We start from the raw sequence: 21680 nt of genomic DNA on the forward strand, positions 1-21680 counted from the left end.
TTGGGACCTGCTCATTCAGCTTGTCAATTTGTTAAAATGTCTGTCTCTCCAAGGCTGAATTGTTGGAGAAGAAATCATACTCACTGATATTTGTAACGGATATGCATTAACAGAATCGTAGAAATGATTTGTAAATGTTTTTTGAACATAAGAAATTGATTCATTTTGAGAGAATGTTTCAGTTAACATTTTTATATGCAGTTTCTAGTATAAATTATCCTTGCTTTAGGAATCAGCTCTTCTGAATGAACATTCGAATCTAAGAATGGGTTGAAAATCCTCTATTTATATCGGTGTGTCATAGAAACAGTATATTTCTCTTCAGAAAAGCTGAAGTTACGTGGTATGTGCAGGGCTCAGTTGAAGATCAGACCCAGTTGTGTATCAGTTGACCTGTGCTGAGGTAAGATTAGAAGTAGGAATCGCTAACCAGATTTCCAGGTGTTAAATAAGATATCCAGAGGCTTTTCCACATCCATTTCATCATTTCTGGATGCAAAATTTTAAGTTAGTCTATATTACATTTTGAAATATATTAATTTTTTTAAAAAGTTATATGTGATTCCCTTTAAATATTTGGGATTTGGATAGAGGGCAAGTCAAGTAGCTGTCTTTAAGAAGCTGAATGCATAACATAGGCCTGCTAGTGGATGATGAGTTTTACTACAGGAACAATGCAGGGGAGAGTTTCTGTTTCTGTATTTTGTTTGCTGCCAGGTACATGCTCTCTGGTCTGTAAGACAGTGGATTACAGGTGAGAAAAGGACATGAGATGATCTGAAGCAGTGGCAAGATCTCAAGAGAATTTGATTCTAGTCACCTCTCAGATAGAAAAGGCTCCTGAGTAGGGTTTCAGTAATGAAAAAAATAAATGCAAAATTCAGAACTTCCAGTGAAAGTCTTTCAGACTGTCACTTTCAAGTCACTTCTCTTGACTCTCAGAAACTGTTTTACTAATGCTGGTAAGGCTCTGAGGGACTAATCTGAAGAGGAATCAAGTTGAATAACTTTCCTAAATCTTACAGGAGTTGGATGGTTAGGTATCTTAACTGACCTGATTTTGAGGTACTGTCACAAAAATGATATATGAGAAGACAAGAGAAAAAATGATTAGTGCATTGTTCAGATAATGTATGATTAGCAGGTGGCATGTAGGAAGCTGAAGGATGCATTTGATTAATGATCTGTTTGCTTTGTATGCAATTTCAGAATTAAAGACTTGGTCATAAAGTAGATACAGGTTAGCCCAAGAGGAGTGGCTTGAAGTGGAGTAGGTTGTCCTAGCACATGTTACCAACTTGCTTTTTTGGTTAGCTTTCTGATTACAGTCTTTGAATGAAAATTTTAATGCAGCTTCTCTGTAGATAATATGTCTGACAATGTGGATATTCAGAAACCCTAGAGACAAAAAGTGAATATCGTGTCATGTAAACCTTTCTGTTGATCTTGATGGATTTTCTTCATTACACTGAAGTTTCACTGTCACAGTTCTGTGAGCACTTTTTCTGTCTGGTAGAAATAAGTCTGGGAGCAGCTCTCATACTGTGTGTAAATATTGCTGTCTATGCAAATGGTTAAGTTAGCTTTTTACTGCCCTGTTTTACTAAGTCATTGTTTTTAAGAACTGTTACATCGCTTTTGTAAATGTTACTACTAATTGCTTTTTTTCCCCCCCTGTGTTTCAGCTGTCAATTAGATGTTGATATGTAAAGCAAGATGGCAAAAATCAACACGCAGCACTCCTACCCTGGCATGCATGGACTGTCTGTCAGAACTACTGATGAGGATATTGAAAGGATTGAAAATGGCTTTATCAGGTAATATGCTTATTTCATCGCTGGCAGATTGCTGCAGAATTTGAGGCAGTTCTTTGTATCTGTGTTTTGGAAGTGACCGCATCACCATTGACCCTTTGTATTTAGCTGATCTAGTGGTGTATTTCCAAAGCACAGAAGAGACAGCAATGGGAAGGTTATCATGGTTTGCAGTTCTGGATCTAGAACCTGTATTACTTCAGGAATAAGACACATTTTCCCACTGATGGGAATTATGAGTTCTGGAGGGATAAACATCTTTCTTAAATCATTTTGTGAGATCCTGTGTGTGGGGGGGATTTGGAGAAAAAAGGATGTTGCCAGTACTATGCAGTGAAAAGCCTTAGGAAGGTTTTTAAAATCAGCCCTTTGAAAATGCTTGGCTCCAATGTTAGGAAACATACATAGCATTTAAAGCATACCAGCTTTTTTTACTCACTTTTCAGAGCTTCACACTGAACTGTACTTGTTTCCTTACATTCACTTTTCTCTGTTTCAGTGGTTTTTAAGTGGTTGCATAAAATATGCCAGTGTGCTGTGCACTTGCATTGTATGCAGTCCCAGTCATTTCTCCAGTCTGGGCTGCAAAACAGTGACTTGATGATCCACAGCACCTGTGCAGGCTGGAGGAAGTTGCCTGCTTTTGGCCTGTGGTCAGCTGCCTCAGCTGTGGGGGCCTTTTTCTTGTTGACCAAGTGCTCAAAAGCCTGTTAGGACACCTGTCATTATAGTGTAGATGTGATCCGTGACCTCTTCACATTTTCTTCTTTCATTTCTGCTTTGCTTATGTGATACCTTCTGGTATGTAGATATACCTACACTAGTGAAAATGGAGCTGCTTTTATTCTCTGCAGTGTGGCTTCCTTTAGTTATAGTACTTCATGTTCTTGGAGAGATTGGAAGCATCATGTCTCTTTGTCTTCATTACTATCATACCTCAAAAACAGGGAAAGCAAGATTGAAATGAGCCTTCATTTTATGCCCCTTTTTTTGTAGAAAATATCGGGGACTGGCAGCTCAAAAAATGAACTTACTAGACAAGGTGAGAAAGTTTAAATGTAGAATTAAATGGCTGCGTCCATCTGCAGCTTCAGAGGCAATGACTTATGATAGATAAAGGGACAGAAATATGAATTAGACTTTATGATGATAAGAGTGGTCTGAAGGACCATTTATTTAAAATGAAGTTCATTGTGGTCAGCATTAATTACAGGATTTCACAGATGAGTAACAAAAGTTACAAGGTCAGTCTATAAAAAAGAGATTTCATATTTAAGGTTTTTCTATGGATGGAGTGATTGCCACAAGAATGGGTATATAATACTTTTGAAATATAGCTGAAAAAATTCTGTGTGTATGGGCAGAATATATATACTTGTTCATTAGGACACAAGTGTATTTTAGACGACTTAATCTACGAGAATGTGATTGTTATTTAACACAAGAGAGTGTTTTATTTATTTTGTAAGATAGAAACCTTCCATTCTGTTTCTTTTGGCAAAAGTTAATCCTTTTTTCCATGAAAAAAACTGTGGGAATTAAGGTGAGGGGAGCTAAAAAACATGTTTCATGCAATAACTATCACAGATATTGCAGATAGTTTCTCTTTCCAGTTCTGAACTTAAAATCTCAATCAACAATCTTGTCAACAGAAACTGCCACTTTCGGATCTTCGTGTTGAAGACAGTTTAAAATTCACATGAGCAAAAACTAAAACTGTAAACACTGTGGAAAACAAACAAACAAACAAACAAACCACAGTTTTTCTAGACTAGTGAGACTGCTCTTTATCTTCCTTTAAGTCCTGTTGGCTATAGTTCAAGAAAACGATTAAGCACATTACTTAGTTCCCGTTACAGTTGGTGGGTGTTAATTTTATGCTTAATGCTAAGATGTGCTTAAGTGCTTTTCTGCTGTGGAATGTGGTATTATCAAAGAAAAGCACTCACTGAAACAATTAACAGAAAGCTGCTGGTGGTCTTCAAACTGTAATTTGCTCATCTGGCAGATGCAGTTGCCAAGTCGCTATCCATCAAATTTGAGAAACTGTAACAGTCTGGTGAAGTTCTCAGTGACTGGAAAAAGGGAAACATAACCCCCATTTTTTAAAAAAGAGGGAAGGGAAGATCCAGGAAACTACAGGCACATCATCTTGCCTCTGTACCCAACAAGATAATGGAGCTAATCCTTGTAGAAACTGTGCTAAGGAACATGGAAGACAAAAGAGGTGATGGGTGACAGATAATACAGCTCCATTAAGGGCAAATTGTGCCTGCCAAATTTAGTGGCTAAGATGGGGTTACAGCATTTGTGGATAAGGGAAGAGCAGCTGACATCATCTACCTGGACTTAGGTAAAGCATTTGATGCTATCTTATATGACATCCTTGTCTCTGAACTTGAGACATGGTTTTAAAGGATGAACCATTTGGTGGATAAGGAGTTGGCTGGATAGCCACACTTAAGTATTGTGGATAATGGCTCAAATGTTCAGGTGTAGACCAGTTCCTCAGGGATCAGTATTGGGACTGGCTCTAGTTAACATCTTAATTGATGACATGGACATTGGGATTGAGTACATCCTCAGCAGGTTTGCAGATGACACTAAGATGTGTGTTGTCACTGTGCTGGAAGGAAGGCATGCCTTCCAAAGGAATCTTGAGAGGCTTGGGAAATGGGCCCATGGAAACCTGAAGTTCAGCAAGTCCAAATGCAAGGTCCAGCACCTGGGTGGATGCTGGACTGTGAGCAGCCCTAAGGAGAAGGACTTGGGTTATTCGTTGATGAGAAGCTATGGAGCCCAGAAAGACATTCTTATCCTGGGCTCATCAAAAGAAGCGTGGCCAGCAGAGTGAGGGAAGTGATTGTTGCCTTCTACTCTGCTCAATCTCTCTGAGTTTTTTCTAAGACAGAGTAGAATTACAGAGTCATAGAATCATCTAGGTTGAAAAAGACTGTTAAGACCATCAAGTCCAACCATCACCATCTCTATGAAGTCCATCACTAAACCATACCCCTGAGTGTCACATGGACAGATTTCTTAAATACGTCCAGGGATGGACAATCTTGGAGAAGATTGTGGGAAACAGTGTCCCATAAGGATCATTGAATCCAACTCCTGGCTCCTCCCAGCACCACCCCAGATTCATACCCTCTGAGGGTGGTGTATGGATTTGAACTTCACAGAATCACAGAACTGTAGGGGTTGGAGGGGACCTCTAGAGATCATCTAGTCCAACCCCCCTGCCAAAGCAGGCCAATGCCTATAGCCATCCTTCTGCACTGATAGAAAGCCAGCTGACAATGAGGCCTCTTGTGTTATGTGGGTATGGTTGAAGAAAATCAGAAATGAGCCTGTGAGTTTTATATGGAGTTACAATAATGCGATGATTTTATTTTAGATTTATTTTTCAGTTTGCTTGTGTGAATTAAAGCACAATGTGTTTATGATTGCTGTGTAACGTTGGGCAGGTGCTTCCACGAGAGTTGCCTGGTAGATTCCTCTGAGTATTGCTGTAAAAGTGAAATGCAAGCCCTTTAGGGCTGTTTCTACAATGTTCTTTTGATTTTCGTGAGTTGTCTGTATGTGTTGTAACTTTTTTGTAAAGTAAACCTTAACTTATAAAGAGCAGGAAAGTTACTGCAGTTAAGTAGTCCTCTTTATTTGAATCACTGGTCAGAACACATACTTTTAATCCATCCTAAATGTAAAATAAAAGATACTGGCTTAAACTTCCATGAGAGGCTATTTCTGCAGAATACTTTTTTTTTTTTATTTTCTTCCAATCTAAATTCTGACTATTAAAATAATCTCCTAAGAACCCTTCCTGTCTCCTTTGAAAATTTTTTCAGGACTCAAGAGTAGCGATAATTAGTAAGAATAATAGCAACATTAGAATTCATTGCAGTTAAAGAACTCTCAGGATGTATCATCTTTTCCTGTAAGGAGGAGTATAAGGTATTAAAAACAGACATAGCAGTGCAAGCTAAAGGATGCTGTGTAGCCTGCTATCCTTTTCCCAGCAAGAGCACAGGCAGATGCTCCAGAAAAGAAATGGAGTGCTGACAAAGAAGCAAACTGCAAATATGTACGCTTGCCTTTAATCCTGTCCCCATCCAGCTCAGCACAATTCCTGAGCTGGGTGTGGGCTCTGTGTATCCAGTAGTCTGTAACCTCTCTGTACACTCAGTAGTCTGTACTGTCTCCAACCACAGTAGTCACAGCACCCACTATGTAAACTGGGATGTAAGACTTTTTCAATCTTAACTGGTATCTCTTGGTTTCTTGTTAGCAGAGTTGAAGAAAACAGGTAAGAAATTGAGAATCCCTGGAATCACTATCTTTTGGTTATTTGTGTAGATATAATAAAGTTTTAATTCTTTGTCTGCCAACTTCCCAGCTGTGAGTGCAGACAAAACTGAGTTGCTGATATCCTCTTGTTGGCACTCAAAACACTGCTGCCTGTTCTCATGAAGTATCTTCATATTCATTGTTTTCCTGGCAATGCAGATCAGCAGTCATGTGAGAGTTCTCATTTGCGTTACAAAGGGAGAAAAAATCGTGATCCTTGATGTGACAAAGTCTTGTAAAGAATGCAAAACACAGAGAAAACCTCACAAGTCGTAAAAAAATCCACAGTGAGCTTTGATAAAGTCCTAGTTCTATTGAAGTCAGTTCCAAAACTCCAGTACTGAAAGACAAGGCCAAAGGTTCATCTATTCGTTTTCAGTACTAATTATTGCTGTGCTAATAAGCAGTCTCACAGGAACTCACGTGAGGTGGCAGACACTGCACATAACAGCATCATCACTGTCTGCAGTTGCATGCAGCTAATATGCTGCATTATCTTCTGTGTGTCAGTTACCTCAGGTGCCTCATCTCATCGCCACCAGAATAGCTCTCAACATCTATAGCCTATTTTGCCATACTGTAGGCAGAGTTTCACTTCTGGAACCAGTAAGAACAGCAGTGATGCTACTCAGTATTATCTACGGTAAAATCACTGTTTTTCCCTTTCAGCCCCTTGGAGGCATGGGGCTTTCCTCCCTGCTTAAGGAGAGCAGCTGTTGCAGTACAGGAAGAGTTAGAATAGCAAATGTTCTGCTCCTAGTTGTGTATCTGCACACCAGAGTGGTATGGATAAGACATCAGCTTCTAAGCTTGCTGAGGCAGATGGCCAAGTGTTGTCTGCCTTCATTCATGTTGGATGGCTCCACAGAAGCGGAGGTTTAACTTTACATTTTTATTTTAAATAGGTTTAACTTTACATTTTTCAGATGTATGTTTTATTAGTAGAAAGAAGATAATTTGCAATATTGTTTTCTGGTGGAGTGGTGTTAATAATTGGATGGGGGAAAATCTGCTGGAGGTTGTATATCATTTTAAAACATTTCCTTTTGCAGAACCCATTCACTATGTGAGGATACATCTTCAGAACTGCAGAGAGTCATTTCTATGGAGGGAAGACATTTATCTGGATCCCAGACGAGCCCGTTCACAGGCAGAGGAGCAATGGCAAGGTAACGTGCTGATTAACACTGCTTTCATTATTTAGCATATTTGAAAGAGACCTATCACAGTTTCAAGGTAAAGTAAGAAGAGCCATTGCTTTCCAAAGAAAATGGATGGAGTGCAGCTGAAGATCATCTATAAAAAGTAATAGAGGCTTCTTTTGACCTCAAGTCTCAACTCACTGCTGACTTGTTTATAATAAAAGCCGCAGGATTTTAGAGATGTTGGATGAGTTCATACAAATCAGTCTGATTAAAGAAAAAGATTTATTTTTTACAAGATCTGATCTGAAAATATATTGGAAAAGCATATTGAATGCTGAGGAAATGCAAGAAGTGACAGCAGAAGTGACTCAAGACTGTAAACGGATAAGTTTACAGTCTTGAGTCTTCTGAAAGAGTGGTCAGGCACTGGAATGGCCTGCCTAGGGAGGTGGTCGAGGCACCATCCCTAGCGCTGTTCAAGAAGCGTTTAGATGAGGTGCTAAAGGATTTAATTTAGTAGTTGGGTAGAGATAGTGATAGGAGGATGGTTGGACTAGATGATCTTATAGGTCCTTTCCAACCTTATGAACTTATGAACTTAAGTGTTAGGTTCTGGCTGGTAGCTGATGCAATGTTCTTTTCCTATCAAGAATGGCCTACAGCCTTGTTGATGGGTATCTCTGGCAAAGGGGGAGATGGGGTGTTTGTATTGTGAATGCAGGAATTTCTGTTTCTAGAATCCAGTTTTGCTTATAATGAAATGGGAGCATGAGACAGAAAATTTCAAGTCAACCATTTGCTTAAGCCATTTGCTTTACCTAGACTTAAAACATAAACCTGAAACAGAAAGGGCAGGGAGATGAGCCTAAAAACAAAACAATAACAACGATCTGAGGAGGAAAACTAATTTACTAAATAAGATACCAGAATGCAAGATAATGCACTATAGTACAATATAGTTAGAATTGAAGCTAATAAGTCAAATATAATGAGAGAGAGAGTGCCCCCAAAAAACAAAGGCTTTACTTTAATGCTGAAGGTGAGACAGATAGGGTTCACACATATAGGGACACACATGCTGCTGAGATGAGCTGAAAGGGAAAAGAGAGGGATCTTGTGACCTGACAACAGTTTTATCTTTTCCTCTGAACAGAAAATAGAAAAACACAAAGCAACGTAAAGTCCTCTGGGGCACGCACATAGTTCTTCTCTTCTGAGACAGGTATACCCTGTGCTATTGATGATCCACGGAGCTGGAGCATTAACTTTTTAACTCCCAATGCACTACATGATGTTACGATGTGGAATACTGATAACAAAAAAATCATAAAACCACGACAATCTACTTTAAAGATGTCCAGCTGGGACTGCAGAGCTCTGTCTCCTGATGGTATTATGATACATGCTACAAGAGCATACTGAGTTTAAGCATAGTGTATTTCAAAGAAAAATACTGCTGTAAAACTAGAGTCTTTTAAAGAGTACAGTTCACATTTCAGGCTTTTGGATGGTGCAGAACAAAGTTGTATTGTCCAGTTTGGTTGTCAGGTAGCAACACTGCTGTGTGTACATTACAGAGTCTGCAAGAAGTTGGTTTTAGGTGGAGAACATGTTTTTAGGTGTATGTTGAAAGCATCTACATGTGTAAATCAATACTGAAAGCTTCTTAATGTTTGTTTGTATTGTTCTTTACCCTTTTTCAGAATAGTTTGAGTTACATGTGTGCGTAACTGCAATTACTGATGCTCTGAATCTGCAAGGAAACCTTTGATGCAAACACGAATGCTCAGCAGTTAAAAAAATGTAGTAATATAACATGCCTCTTAAATGCAGATTCTCTCTGATGGACTTCAGTCAGGCTATCTTACTTTGGGGTGGAAAGGACAAAAAAGGTGAAAATAAAATAGTATGGCAGAAATCAGACAAGACTATTTCTTTGTTCAAATATTTCTTTGTTCTCAGTCTTATTTTGTAAAATCTGTTTGGCTCCTTAACTGTTCTTCTCAAAATGCCTCATTTTCTAATACAGGTAAGAGCATCCATATTTGTGGTTTTCCACAGCGCTGCTTACATGAGAGCTGAGTTCTGCTCAGGCAAAGAGAAAAAAATCTCAGTTTAATATTGCTTGGGTACTAAATAAAATCCCTTCTGTATATTTCAGTGTCCGTTGTTCTCAGTTTTTCAGAAGCATGTTTTTGTTGGGACTTTGATAACATTATGAGGATTTGTAATGTGCTTTAGTCAAGTAGGGAGAACATAAAAAGAATCATAACAATACAGTGGTAAATCAGTTATGTTGTCATGATATTTGCTTATCTCATTTCAGGGCTCTGCTAGAAATTTAAGACGAGGAAATAGTGCTGTCTGTGCAGTAGGCAGGTTTGTGTGCAGTATGCAATTAATATATCTGCAGATAGACTCTTTACAACCAAAGGGAAAGTGTCTGAAATTTTACCATTCCTTACTTTCAAACTCCATCCTCCTTTGCCAACTGTCCAGCTTTTGTTTCTACTGTACGTACCCTGAGTATGTGTTCTTGTATTTTATGCCTCCTGCTCTGTCAGTCCGGGATTCCCGCATTATCACATAAGGTCAGAAGTTCTTTGTCCCCATCGTGACCAGTTGGCAAGTTTACCTTTAATTGGTATTTTTCTGTTGCTGGTGCAGTGAGCTGGAGACAACGTGTGAGATACTTTCCCAAGCAACTGCAGAAGATGATGTATGAAGTTGTGGGAAGTGTCTAGTTCTATTAAACCTCATTTCTGCAGCAGGTGGAGAAAAATTCTCCTGGGGGAGACTTCATCCATCGGACCTTCTTGTACGGTTCAGTCAGTGTTGTGTGTCTGTTCTGTGCAGGCTGTCACGATTTGTTGTATCTCTGAGGTCGTGGGCCACAAGACATCTGCACCGTGAAGACCAAAGGCCTGATTCCTTCCTAGAGCGTATCCGAGGGCCAGAGCTTGTAGAGGTGTCCAGTAGGCAGAGTAACATCCGTTCCTTCCTGGGCATCCGTGAACATCCTGGGGGAGTAAACAGGTAAGAGGATGTTTTTGAATTTTAGAGGAAGAAGAATGAATATGTAAATTACTGTTCTAAATTTGACACCAGTCAAGAGAGGAAAATGAAGTCGAAAGACAAAAGTTTGTCTTCTGTTTGGCATTATGCTATGGAGCACAGACTCCCATGGCTTTTTGCTTTGAAGATTGGTTGGTAAGCAAGTAATCACTTGATTTGTTTCAAGCGCTCGGCTTATATTAATAACTTATATTAAAGCAAGAACTTGGAAGGGCTCTGCGTGGTAGTATAGGTGACGTTGATTTGTTGTCAGTGAGCACAGCCTAATCATCTTCATTTGATCTGCTGCTTAGAAATCCAACTCAGAAGCACATTTGTTTAATTAGCCAGACTGCTGCTCTTCAGTCACTCAAACAAGCCGGCAAGATTTTCCAGCTGTCTGTATCAATAACAATTGCAGGTTCCAAATCATTAGAGAGAACATTGATCTCGGGCCAACAAGCCTCTGTAAAAGGCTATTAGAAGAGCTGAGTTGGGAAGCATACATCCTTCTCCATTCCAATAACTCTCAGTTGTTGAACACTGAATTTTGCAGCAATGGTAGGTATGCTTGCCACAGAAGCCTTGACGCCGCATCTGTGAAGAAGCCTTGAAAGGGTTGAAGAACGTTTAAAATAGCAGCCAAATGCTTACAGGGCTAAAAATAGTGAGTTGCATGTTACCATGCACTAATACGCCTGAGAACAAGCTTCAGACATCAGATGTGGTCACAAACGTGTATGCCTAGCACATGATAAATAGAAACCGGTGCCTTGAAATAGTTATGCAAAGGGGCTTATCGCCGCAGTCAAAGTTGACCTTCCTAATCTTATCAGTGTATATGTGAGAGGCTAGTAAGTCAGTCTGTCATGTTGGTAAACACGTGTACAAAAGAACAGAAATCTTTACGCTCTTAAACATGTTTTATTTCAATCGCTGCAGTCCATGGCCCTTGGCCAGGTTTAATGTCAACTTTAGCAACAACACCAATGAAGAGTAAGTACCGATAACTTCCATACACCTTTCTGCTACTAGCTCCTCCTTTTTTTTCCCTTTCCAGCCTAGCAACATTTGTAGTATTGAACTCCTTATCTCTTCTTAAGCCCTTTCTAAGGCTTTAAACCTTTCTCAGGTTTTAATTATAAAGAAAGATGGAGTTTTCTCAGTACTAGAAACATCCTTCATGATCCCAGTTGTCTAGTTACCCTTATCTTCCAAGGAACGAATTGGATTAATTAAGCATTTAGTTCCTACCTCCTCTAATTCAACTGGCTGATTTCACTGCATTACCAATTGCTCTATTAATGCTTTGATTTTTAAATGACATTAAGATATTCATTTTCTAATGGTCCTTTTCCTCTTCTAACATACCTAGTCCCCTTCTGGAAATCTTAAGTGCCCCCAGAGTTTCAAGTTGTGACAAGAGATGTGGATAATGAGCAGGGTACCAAGAAACCCCTTCTGTATGCATTCAAGATGAACATTGACCGTTATAAAATGTGTGTTTTAATTCAGCCTGATTGGTTGGTGTAGATGTAGAGAGTATGACAGACAACATAATAAGGCTTCCATCGCATCAGAAGTTTTGACAGAAGCTGCTCTATTTTATTTATTTATTTGACAAGGATATCTTACAGTTTTAGACCAAAGGGAGATCTTTTGAAAAAGTGAGGAACTCCAGTAATTTAAAATCACTCATCATTAATGTTTGTGGTGTGTCTTAAACCACGCCTCTTTGAAGACATACCTCCTCTGTATCATCTAGCAGTAGATTTTTTTTTCTTCTCTAAATACGTCATGGGCTAACAGCAAACTTCATTTAAAAATGATGGTGTGAAAGTTTTTTGCACATATCTCAACATATCCTCCTGCTCCTGAAGCAGTGTTTTTGGTTTGGCTCACATAGATTTTATTAAAGCTGAAAAGGAAGTGCAGTGAACAGTGACAGAAATGTGTTTATTTAATTGGCAAAATTAAAGGTGCTAAAAGCCTGGAGCTTGGCCTACCAGCAAGGGCCCAAAGGACAGATTAGATCTGAAATGCTGTTTAGCCTGTTTCTGACAGTGACTCATGTACCTCAGGCAAATCTTTCATCTGTCTACCTGCCTGACCATCTGAAAATTACTTGATTTGCTAAATAATTGACAGTTGAGAAATGCAGATATTTATTCTGAAACCGTGACAGGATTTCTTTGGGGCTAATCTTCTGAGTCTGAAGAAGCTCCTTTTAATGTGTTGGAGACAATGAATAGATGCCACTGTATTGCAACCAAAGACGACAGGCACAAACAACTGTTAACTGGATTCCACTTTACTCAGTAGCTCCAATAAGGGAAAAATGATGCAATCTTTTTGAAGTTATGTTTTTTGCATCATGTAGAAGACCTAAGAGTTCCTGCTGTTGGGGAGCTATAGGTAGTGCTTTCAAGGCTTTGATTATGGCCAACCTTTTCCTCCAAGTGACTTCGACTGTCAGACTACAGGTAGCTGGGATTTTGATGTTAGGAGTTACCTTGAGAGAGATGAACAGCAGCCACAGAAATAGAAGAAATGAATGAAAACCTGTTTCTTTGAGTTGAGAAGAACGTATAAATACTTTTCCAATTATGTTGCTTGTAATGTATAATTTTAAACATTTCAGTGGTGTTGATCAGTTTGATAGACAAATAGTAGACAGAGGGGTTTTATGTAGCAAATTAGTCAGAGATTTTCCAAATTATATTGTGATACTGTGTCACTGTGGAAATGTCTAAGGGTAAGAATTAGAGCAGGTACACACTGCTGATAGGTGAAAGTTGTTTGTAGAGCTGTCGCACTGGTAAGTGCTATGTTCTTCCAGTTACAAGTCATCTTGTCCTGCTATAGAGATCTAATATAGCTCATATTCATTGTGTTGGTCAGTGGTCAGTGTTGAGGTACTGGGTATGCCATGAATATTGACAGTTTGCTAAGCCATTCTGTGGCCTGTTATCATTAATTAGATTTCTTTTTAAGTGCTTAAATTCTGAAGATGGAACAAACTGGAAGCATTTAATTAAAACCAGCCTGGTGCACTGATGTATGAAAAGGCCAAGGAAACAGGGGTGACTAATGCAGAGAATCAGCCATTTGGTTGTGTAATGTAGTGGTGTTGGTTGGAGAAATGTCAAAACCATTTATACCAGTTGGATAAGTGGTACCATTGAGAAATGCTGTCCTACCCCATCCAGAATCCAATTCTGTAGTTTCCTGTACCTCAATATCCAACCTCTCCCCTAACTGCTAGAAACCTGATAATATTTATAAGACTTCAATATGTCGCACAGCAAAAAGGAAGAAAAGAAAGAGGTTAAAGAGGAAAAGAAAGAGGAAAAGAAGGAGGAAAAGAAGGAGGAAAAGAAAGATGATAAAAAAGATGACAAAAAAAAGGAAGAGTAAGTATTACAAATGTAACACCTCTTGTGCACTCCAAAGCATGGTATGGTATTCTATTGTAAAACTCCTACTACAGTTATTGATCTGTAGGCTGCAGAATGTTATACTGTGTAACCTTTAGTATGTTTCTGCTTTTGAGAAGGTGCAACTGCTCAGCAAACTTGTGTCTTTAATACAGTTGTTTAGCTCTGAGCAGCTTCCCAGGTCAGTAAAAGGGAATTCATGTACCTCTGGTCATTTGGTTTTCTGTTCAAGATCACTTTATTCCTATTGGGGCATTTTAGGATAGCAGCCCTCTTTGCAAATCTGAACTGGATTTTCATGGTTCCAGAATATCCATAATGATTTAGAGCTCACACCAAAAACCCAGTTTGAATGAAGAAGTTTTACATGAAGAGAATTACAGATTTGGTTATTAAGTTTAATTATAATTACACTGACCAGTACAGTTGATTACTTGAAATATGACGTAGTTCTTCACTAGTGATTACTGAAGTTTCCTCCCGCTGAGCAGAAGGAGCTGCTGAATTTCTGAAACAAAATGAGACTATTTGCATGCTTTTGATATAAATAGCTCCTCATTTTGTTCCCCAAAAGCTTAACCAAACTCATGATGATTTATATATATTTAAGTGTTGTGTACTATGTTGGTATAGAGATGTGTAGGTAGCAACAGCTTCCAAATGGAATCTGCTTCATCTCATCATCTCAAGTTTCTTAATCAAAGCTTTGTTTGATTTGAAAGCCTATGTTCTAATCTTATTTGTTCTTCAGCATCAGTTACTATGTTTTTCTTTCTAAACCCACTTACTTTATCAAATCTGGGTCAAGCAGGAACAGAGCATCTCAAATAGGATGAAGGTAGTATCTCATCTGGGGTCATGGCATAGGTACTTTCTCAAGCAGATGTGAATTAACCATGAGATGAGTAGCCTCCAAAAGAGGGAGTACCAGTAGGCCGCTGTAGAATTTCCACTGTAAATCTGCATGTTTTGCTTTCCAGGCAGAAAAAAGAGGTCTTTGTGATTGATCCTTCAAGCAACATGTACTACAACTGGCTGACCATAATTGCAGCACCTGTGTTCTATAACTGGTGTATGCTTATATGCAGGTATGGATTTAAGTTAATAACAATTTAAGGACTCAAAGTCTCTTTTTGTTTCCTGCATAAATCATCCTCTGATCTCCCTGTAGTTTTTTATGAGTGGCTTACCTAGAAGATGTACATACATTTATAAGTACCACTGGGAAAAGATGGACAATGTTTCTCCTTTATCCGCCTCAAAAACCCAGTTGTAACTTGCGAGGAGCATCCCCGTGAGTGCTGGCTGTGGCCTTGCTGTGCCACCTACTGGTTGGATGCAGAGATGTGCTTTGGCCACTGCGGGCTCGGCAACCTTGTAATCACAGAACTTCTGGAGATCACCTAGTACCAATCCCCAGCAAAGCAGGTTCCCTGCAGCAGGTTGCACAGGAAGGCATCCAGGTGGGCTCTGATTATCAGCAGAGAAAAGAGACTCCACAGCCTCCCTGCGCAGCCTGTTCCACTGCTCTGTCACCCTTGCAGTAAAAAGTTTTTCTTCATATTCACATGGAACTTCATGTGTTTGTTTGTGCCTGCTGCCCCTTGTCCTGTTGCTGGGAACCACCAAAAAGAACCTGTCTCCATCAGTTTGACCCCTGCCATTAGAAATTTATAAGCATTGATAGGATTCCCCCCACTTCAGCCTTCTCCAGGTTGAACAGCCCCAGATCTCAGCCTTCCTCACAAGGGAGATCCTCCAGGCCCCTCATCTTCTTTGCAACCCTCTGCTGGACTCCCTCTAGAAGTTCCCTGTCTTTCTTGAATTGAGGAGCCCAGAATGGGACACGGTGCTCCAGATGTGGGCTCACTAGGGCAGAGGAGCAGGGAAGGATGACCTCCCTCACTCTGCTGGCCACAGTCTTCAGTGCACCCCAGTATAACATTGGCCTTCTTGGCCACCTGGGCACGCTGCTGGCTCATGGCCAACCTTCTCTGCAGAGTTCCTCTCCAGCAGGTCAGCCCCTTACTGTAATGGTGCATGCAGTTATTCCTCCCTGGGTGCAAGGCTTTGCACTTGACTTTGCTGAACCTAATCAGGTTCCTCTCCTCCCATCTCCAGTCTGTCCAGGTCTTGCTGAATGGCAGCACAGCCTTCTCATCTGTAAGGCACTCCTCCCAGCTTTGTATCATCAGCAAATCCTCCAATAGAGAACAGAGGGAAAGGCTGCAGGCAATGAGGGGCCATCTTAAATCAATGTGAGACATTCATAGATGCTTGAAGGGCAGGAAGATTTTACTCGAGTATTTGCTTTCCTGTTTGGAATGTGGGAAACAACAACCATCAAACTAATATCGGGTGATGGGAAGGGTTCACCGTGTGCCAAATGGCAGGGAGAGATGCAGATAGCTGGCCTCTCAGAAGCAAATATTTTAGTTGGGAATCACCTTGAATTTCATTGCCAGTCTGCACTAACGCACAGTAGTTACATAGTTGGTCCAATGTTTGTTTTTTTTTTCTATCTTTGTATCTTTAGAGCCTGCTTTGATGAGCTACAAATTGACCATGTTAAATTATGGCTGTTCTTGGACTACTGCTCCGATATCATCTATGTTTTTGACATGTTTGTCAGATTCAGGACAGGTGAGTTGTCCTGTGGTTTTACAGAGTTTTCTGATACAATGTGGATATCAAAGCTAGAAACAAATCCACTGGTGTAGTTCTCTGTCTCAAGCAGAATCCAGCAATGGAGGCTTTGGGAGCAGTGTCCAACACCTGCACTTCACTTGTCTCATCTGCAGCTTCCTTGTCCTGTTTCTGTAGTTCAGGCAGGCTGAGATTTCATATTTAAATATGTCCAACTGATACTGATTCTAGCCTAAAAGAAATCATCTGTTTTAAACAAAACAAGTTCAAAATATAAAGTTCATACTATAATACAGTGGTCCATACCACTGAATTGCTAGAGTAGTCCTTGATGCACTTGGACCTATTCCAGCTAGCACTCTTCCAAGCAGCATCCAAGCACAGCTAGGGGACAGCAGAGGCTGGGAGTTGTTCCTGGAATTATTTTTGGAGGGGGCTGGGAAAATTTGTGAGCATGAATAGAAGCTGTCACTGTAGCTGGTCTCCAGGCCAAGAAACATTTCCTGGCTTGCTGTGTTTACTGGTACATCTACAGCCCAAAGCATCCTTTGGAAAGGTTCAAAAGTGCACTGATCATTACAGAAATGAGACTTCTTTTAAATCTTTGCATGTTACATTTTCTTTGTTTTATTTTTAATCATGCTGACAGCTTTGACACCACTTATGGCATGTAACGAGTTGTAAACACAATTACGAGACAGAGGCTAAAAAGGCTGTCAGTTTGAGAAGCATGCAACTTTAGCAGCAAGCCAAATTCTAAAATCTAGCAAGTACATTTTCAGAAGAGAAGTAAGACTGTCAGATTGGAGCCTAAACCTCAAGACTGCCATTTTTGGGGCAACTTTGTATAGGCTGTCTTCTGCTAAAAAGCCAACTGAGCCCTCTAAGTTCCTCTGTTGCAGCTGTTGGGAATCTGTATCTGTTACTGTGTTGGGAATGAACTAAGCAGAAATGAAGCAGTACAAGTTAAAAGCTTTCCTCAGGCTGTCCTGGTGACAACAAGGAAAGCTTTCCTCAGGCTGTCAGAGCAGGTTGGTTCTGCAGGCCTGGGGTGGACTGCAGAAGTGCCTCAGAGATCTCCTGAGTGCTTCGGTGCAGCGTATGCTGCAATTTCAGGCACTCACACAAGGGAGTCAGTTCTTTTAGGTGCTGAGATCTATGACAACTCACTTCACAACCCCTCCTGGCTCCACCTGTGTCTGCTGCCTTCTCCTGTAACTCTGCGATGTGCTGGAAGCCATTGGGGAAGAGTGTGACTCCCTGCTGCCTCAGGGTAGGAACTGACTCCACACTGGGATCTAAGCAACCCCACAGCTACCACAATCCATGGCAGCTTCTCTGTGGCGTGCTGAGCTTCACTGCATTTCTCCTACCTGATGACTGCATACACTGAGGCAGAAAGGCGTCAGCTCTCAGCAGCTGCTTGTCATTGGTTCACGCTGCAGTCTGACGCTTTCAGGTTTCTCTATAGAATGCAGTTCCGTGAGGGGACAAAATAGAGCTGAGAAGCTGTCACCTGCCTTCAGAAGGGATGTGTTTTTAGAGCTATTTTTAATAATGATGAGTCAGAAATCCAGCTGCCTGGCCAACTTTTCTGTCTACGTGTATAGCACTGTTAATAAGGACATACTTGAGCAGCTCTTTTGGCAGTTTCCTGTGAGGTGACACATTCATGGCACAAGAACTGCTGCTTTTTGTACTCACCATCACTTTACAGCTACCTGTGGACTGATACACACATGCATGAGGCAGATGTGCAGGTACGTAGACATTCCAGAAATGCAGCAGTGCTGCACGGGACAGAACAAAGTGCAGCTGGGTCCCCTTCAGCAGATGCTTCTCTGAGATAATTGCTGCTTTGAGATTGCTAAAAGAGGAGCAAAATGTGGTTAGCTCTGATAAACAGGAAATCTCTCCATGCACTTTCCCTTCTGCCTGCCCTAGTGAGTAGACACTTGGATATCTCCACTTGTCACTGCAGCAAGTGTTCTGCAGTGTGTAGGCTGTTCCCTGTGCCACGTATTTAATGCTGCGAGCTTTCAGAGGTAAGATCCAGTCCAGGCAGCCTTCCTGTGAGCTCTCTCACACAGGTATAGTTTAAGGTGTCCCTGCAATTTACAGCTCTTAAAATCTAATACTTCTCAGAGTTTTTTGAACGAAGAAATACTAATGTATAAAATTCTGCTTGGTAGCTCTCTCGCTAGAACACACAAAAGAAAGAGCAAAGCATTTGCCACCTCATGAAAAGAAAAGTCCTGACAGCTGCAACGCTGATGCAATAGAAAAGGCATGGCTCTGGGGAAAACGCCTGTCACAGTCTTGGGGGTATCTGTACTCTTCTGAAAAGCTCTTTTGGCAATGCATTACACCTCCTTAGTATTTATTTAGAAGTATTCCACTTCGATTTTATTTTGCTTAGCACATGCTTAGCTTTATTTCCGAGTCATGCCAATGATTCACGAAGCATGAGGCACGCCAATCTGCCCGTTCTTTTTGCAGAGATACCTAAAAGACAAAGGTATGGCTGTCCCAGAATGGGGCAGAAAGCTGCATTTGATGCTCTCATAAGTGTCCGACCTGGTAGTTTTATGCTTTTGTTGCCCTCTTTTTTTTTGTTTTTGTTTGAATCAAAAATAAAACAAGGTTTTGTTGCTTTAACTGTATTATATATTTCATACGTGTCCCGTGACGGTTCCTCTGCACTCAGTGTGGCCGGGTGAGCCAGAAGGTTGGACACCATATGCTATATTGCTATTCACCAGTTCTGAAACTTAACAGAAATATTTAAACTTAGAGTGAAACGTGACGTCATGGACTAGATGATCTTGTAGGTCCTTTCCAACCTAACGTATCTACGAATCTATGTGAATGCTGTGTGTATGCTTAACAGTACAAGTTTTCGTGTTCTCAGGTATCTGAAACAGAAGTCGATCCGCAGTGTTGGTGGTAATTCTGAACATGTATTTCTATCCTTCAAAGGCTTCCTTGAGCAAGGTTTGCTGGTAAAGGACGAAAAAAAGTTACGAGATCATTATACCCAAACGATGCAGTTCAAGCTGGACGTGCTGTCTCTTCTGCCAACAGACGTGGCGTATGTGAAGCTGGGTCTGAATTACCCTGAGCTGCGATTCAACCGCTTGCTGAGGATTGCTCGCCTGTTTGAATTTTTTGACCGCACAGAAACCAGGACAAATTACCCAAACATGTTTCGTATTGGGAATCTCGTCTTGTACATTCTTATCATCATCCACTGGAACGCGTGTATATACTTTGCAATTTCAAAGGTCATCGGTTTCGGAACCGACTCTTGGGTCTACCCCAACGTGTCCATCCCAGAGTATGGGCGCCTGTCGAGGAAGTACATTTACAGCCTGTACTGGTCAACGCTGACGCTCACGACCATTGGGGAAACCCCTCCGCCTGTGAAAGACGAGGAGTATCTCTTTGTGGTCATTGACTTCCTGGTGGGCGTGTTGATCTTTGCTACCATTGTCGGTAACGTGGGCTCCATGATCTCCAACATGAACGCCTCCAGGGCGGAGTTCCAGGCCAAAGTCGATTCCATTAAACAGTACATGCATTTCCGAAAAGTAACAAAGGATTTGGAAGCCAGGGTTATTAAGTGGTTTGATTACCTCTGGACCAACAAGAAAACAGTGGATGAAAAGGAAGTTCTCAAAAACCTGCCCGACAAGTTGAAGGCTGAAATTGCTATCAATGTCCATTTGGACACGCTGAAGAAAGTGCGTATTTTCCAGGATTGTGAAGCTGGACTGCTCATCGAGCTGGTGCTGAAACTGAAACCGACTGTCTTCAGTCCTGGGGACTACATTTGCAAGAAAGGAGATATCGGGAGGGAAATGTACATTATAAAGGAGGGAAAATTGGCAGTGGTGGCGGATGATGGTATAACCCAATTTGTAGTCCTGAGCGATGGCAGCTACTTCGGAGAAATCAGCATCCTCAACATCAAAGGCAGCAAGTCTGGCAACAGGAGGACAGCCAACATAAGGAGTATCGGTTATTCGGATTTGTTCTGCTTGTCTAAAGATGATTTAATGGAAGCCCTCACAGAATACCCAGAAGCCAAAAAGGCTCTGGAAGAGAAGGGCCGACAAATTCTGATGAAAGACAATTTAATAGATGAGGAAGCAGCAAAAGCAGGAGCTGACCCAAAAGACTTGGAAGAAAAAATAGACAGACTTGAAACAGCCCTGGATACGCTGCAGACTAGGTTTGCGAGGCTCTTGGCAGAGTACAGCTCTTCTCAACAGAAAGTTAAGCAGAGACTTGCCAGAGTAGAAACCAGAGTGAAAAAATACGGTAGTGGCACCTTATCTGTTGGAGAGCCTGAAAAATCTGAGGAGCAGAAAAAGGACTAATAGAGTATTTATATTCCATTATTCAATGGAGAAGGCTGGAATGCGTGAAAGCCATAAATGTACATAAATACGTGTGTGCATACATAGCCATGATTATTTTTATATGGACTTGAGAATGGTTTTTAGCATTTTTAACGGAAGCAGTATTTTCTTGTAAATAGGATAATGTCAGCTTCTTCGTAGGGGAGATTTGGTCCGTCATTTGGGTACATTTTTGTACTGGGAGTGGATTTCTTCTAAGTTATGCTCAGAACATCCAGTGTGTGTATGGCATGTGCAGGTCTTGACATACTGTCTCTTCACATGCACGTTGCGTTAAGAAGGCATTATAGTAGAGGGATTATGATGAATATTTTTTTAAGGCTTGAAAAATATGTATGGAGTACATGCTCTACTTTCCTAGCCTATTAAATGCATGGATACACACCCTGGCCTCGCAAAATCTTTCTTCTTTCACAGTGGAGCAATCTGCACGAGCTGTAGGACTATGGCTAGGAGAGCACCTGGCCTATGCAGTGTAGCTTTGTGTACAACAACCCTCACTTGGGGGGGGAGTCCCCAAAAGCTCACTGATGGAAGATGGTTGTAGCAATATCGCTTCACAAAACCTGGAAAGAGCAAAGAGCTTGCAGCTCCTGGACATAGGGTTTGCTCAGTGCTGGAGAGACACTGCTAGGAAGCTTTGCTGCCCAGAGAGGTGGTGGATGCCCAGAACCTGGAGATAACCAAGGTCAGGCTGGATGGGGCTCTGAGCAGCAGATGGAGCTGTATGTGTCCCTGCTCACTGCAGGAGTTGGACTAGATGGCCTTTTTAGGGTTCCTTCTGACTCAGATTCTCTAAGCTACTAGGGC

At 40.9% G+C, this 21680-nt stretch overlaps 1 protein-coding gene across 2 annotated transcripts; it reads left to right on the forward strand.

Annotated features, from left to right (window-relative positions):
* The first annotated feature begins 1692 nt into the window (after positions 1-1692).
* Positions 1693-21254, forward strand: CNGA3 (cyclic nucleotide gated channel subunit alpha 3). 2 transcript variants are annotated; one of them, XM_065741168.1, is made up of 8 exons: positions 1693-1817; positions 7217-7333; positions 10166-10345; positions 11306-11359; positions 13669-13776; positions 14781-14888; positions 16337-16443; positions 19426-21254. In XM_065741168.1, exons 1-8 carry the CDS (start codon positions 1717-1719, stop codon positions 20826-20828), a joined length of 2178 nt encoding a protein of 725 aa, XP_065597240.1. In that variant the 5' UTR covers positions 1693-1716; the 3' UTR covers positions 20829-21254. The 2 variants fall into 2 exon arrangements, with proteins under 2 accessions (XP_065597240.1, XP_065597241.1); XM_065741169.1 differs by lacking the exon at positions 11306-11359.
* Positions 21255-21680: the final 426 nt, after the last annotated feature.

This window comes from Cyrtonyx montezumae, unplaced genomic scaffold, assembly GCF_038088225.1.
Source record: "Cyrtonyx montezumae isolate F1298 unplaced genomic scaffold, pur_monq_1.0 scaffold_3, whole genome shotgun sequence".
In the NCBI taxonomy this organism is placed as follows: domain Eukaryota; kingdom Metazoa; phylum Chordata; class Aves; order Galliformes; family Odontophoridae; genus Cyrtonyx; species Cyrtonyx montezumae.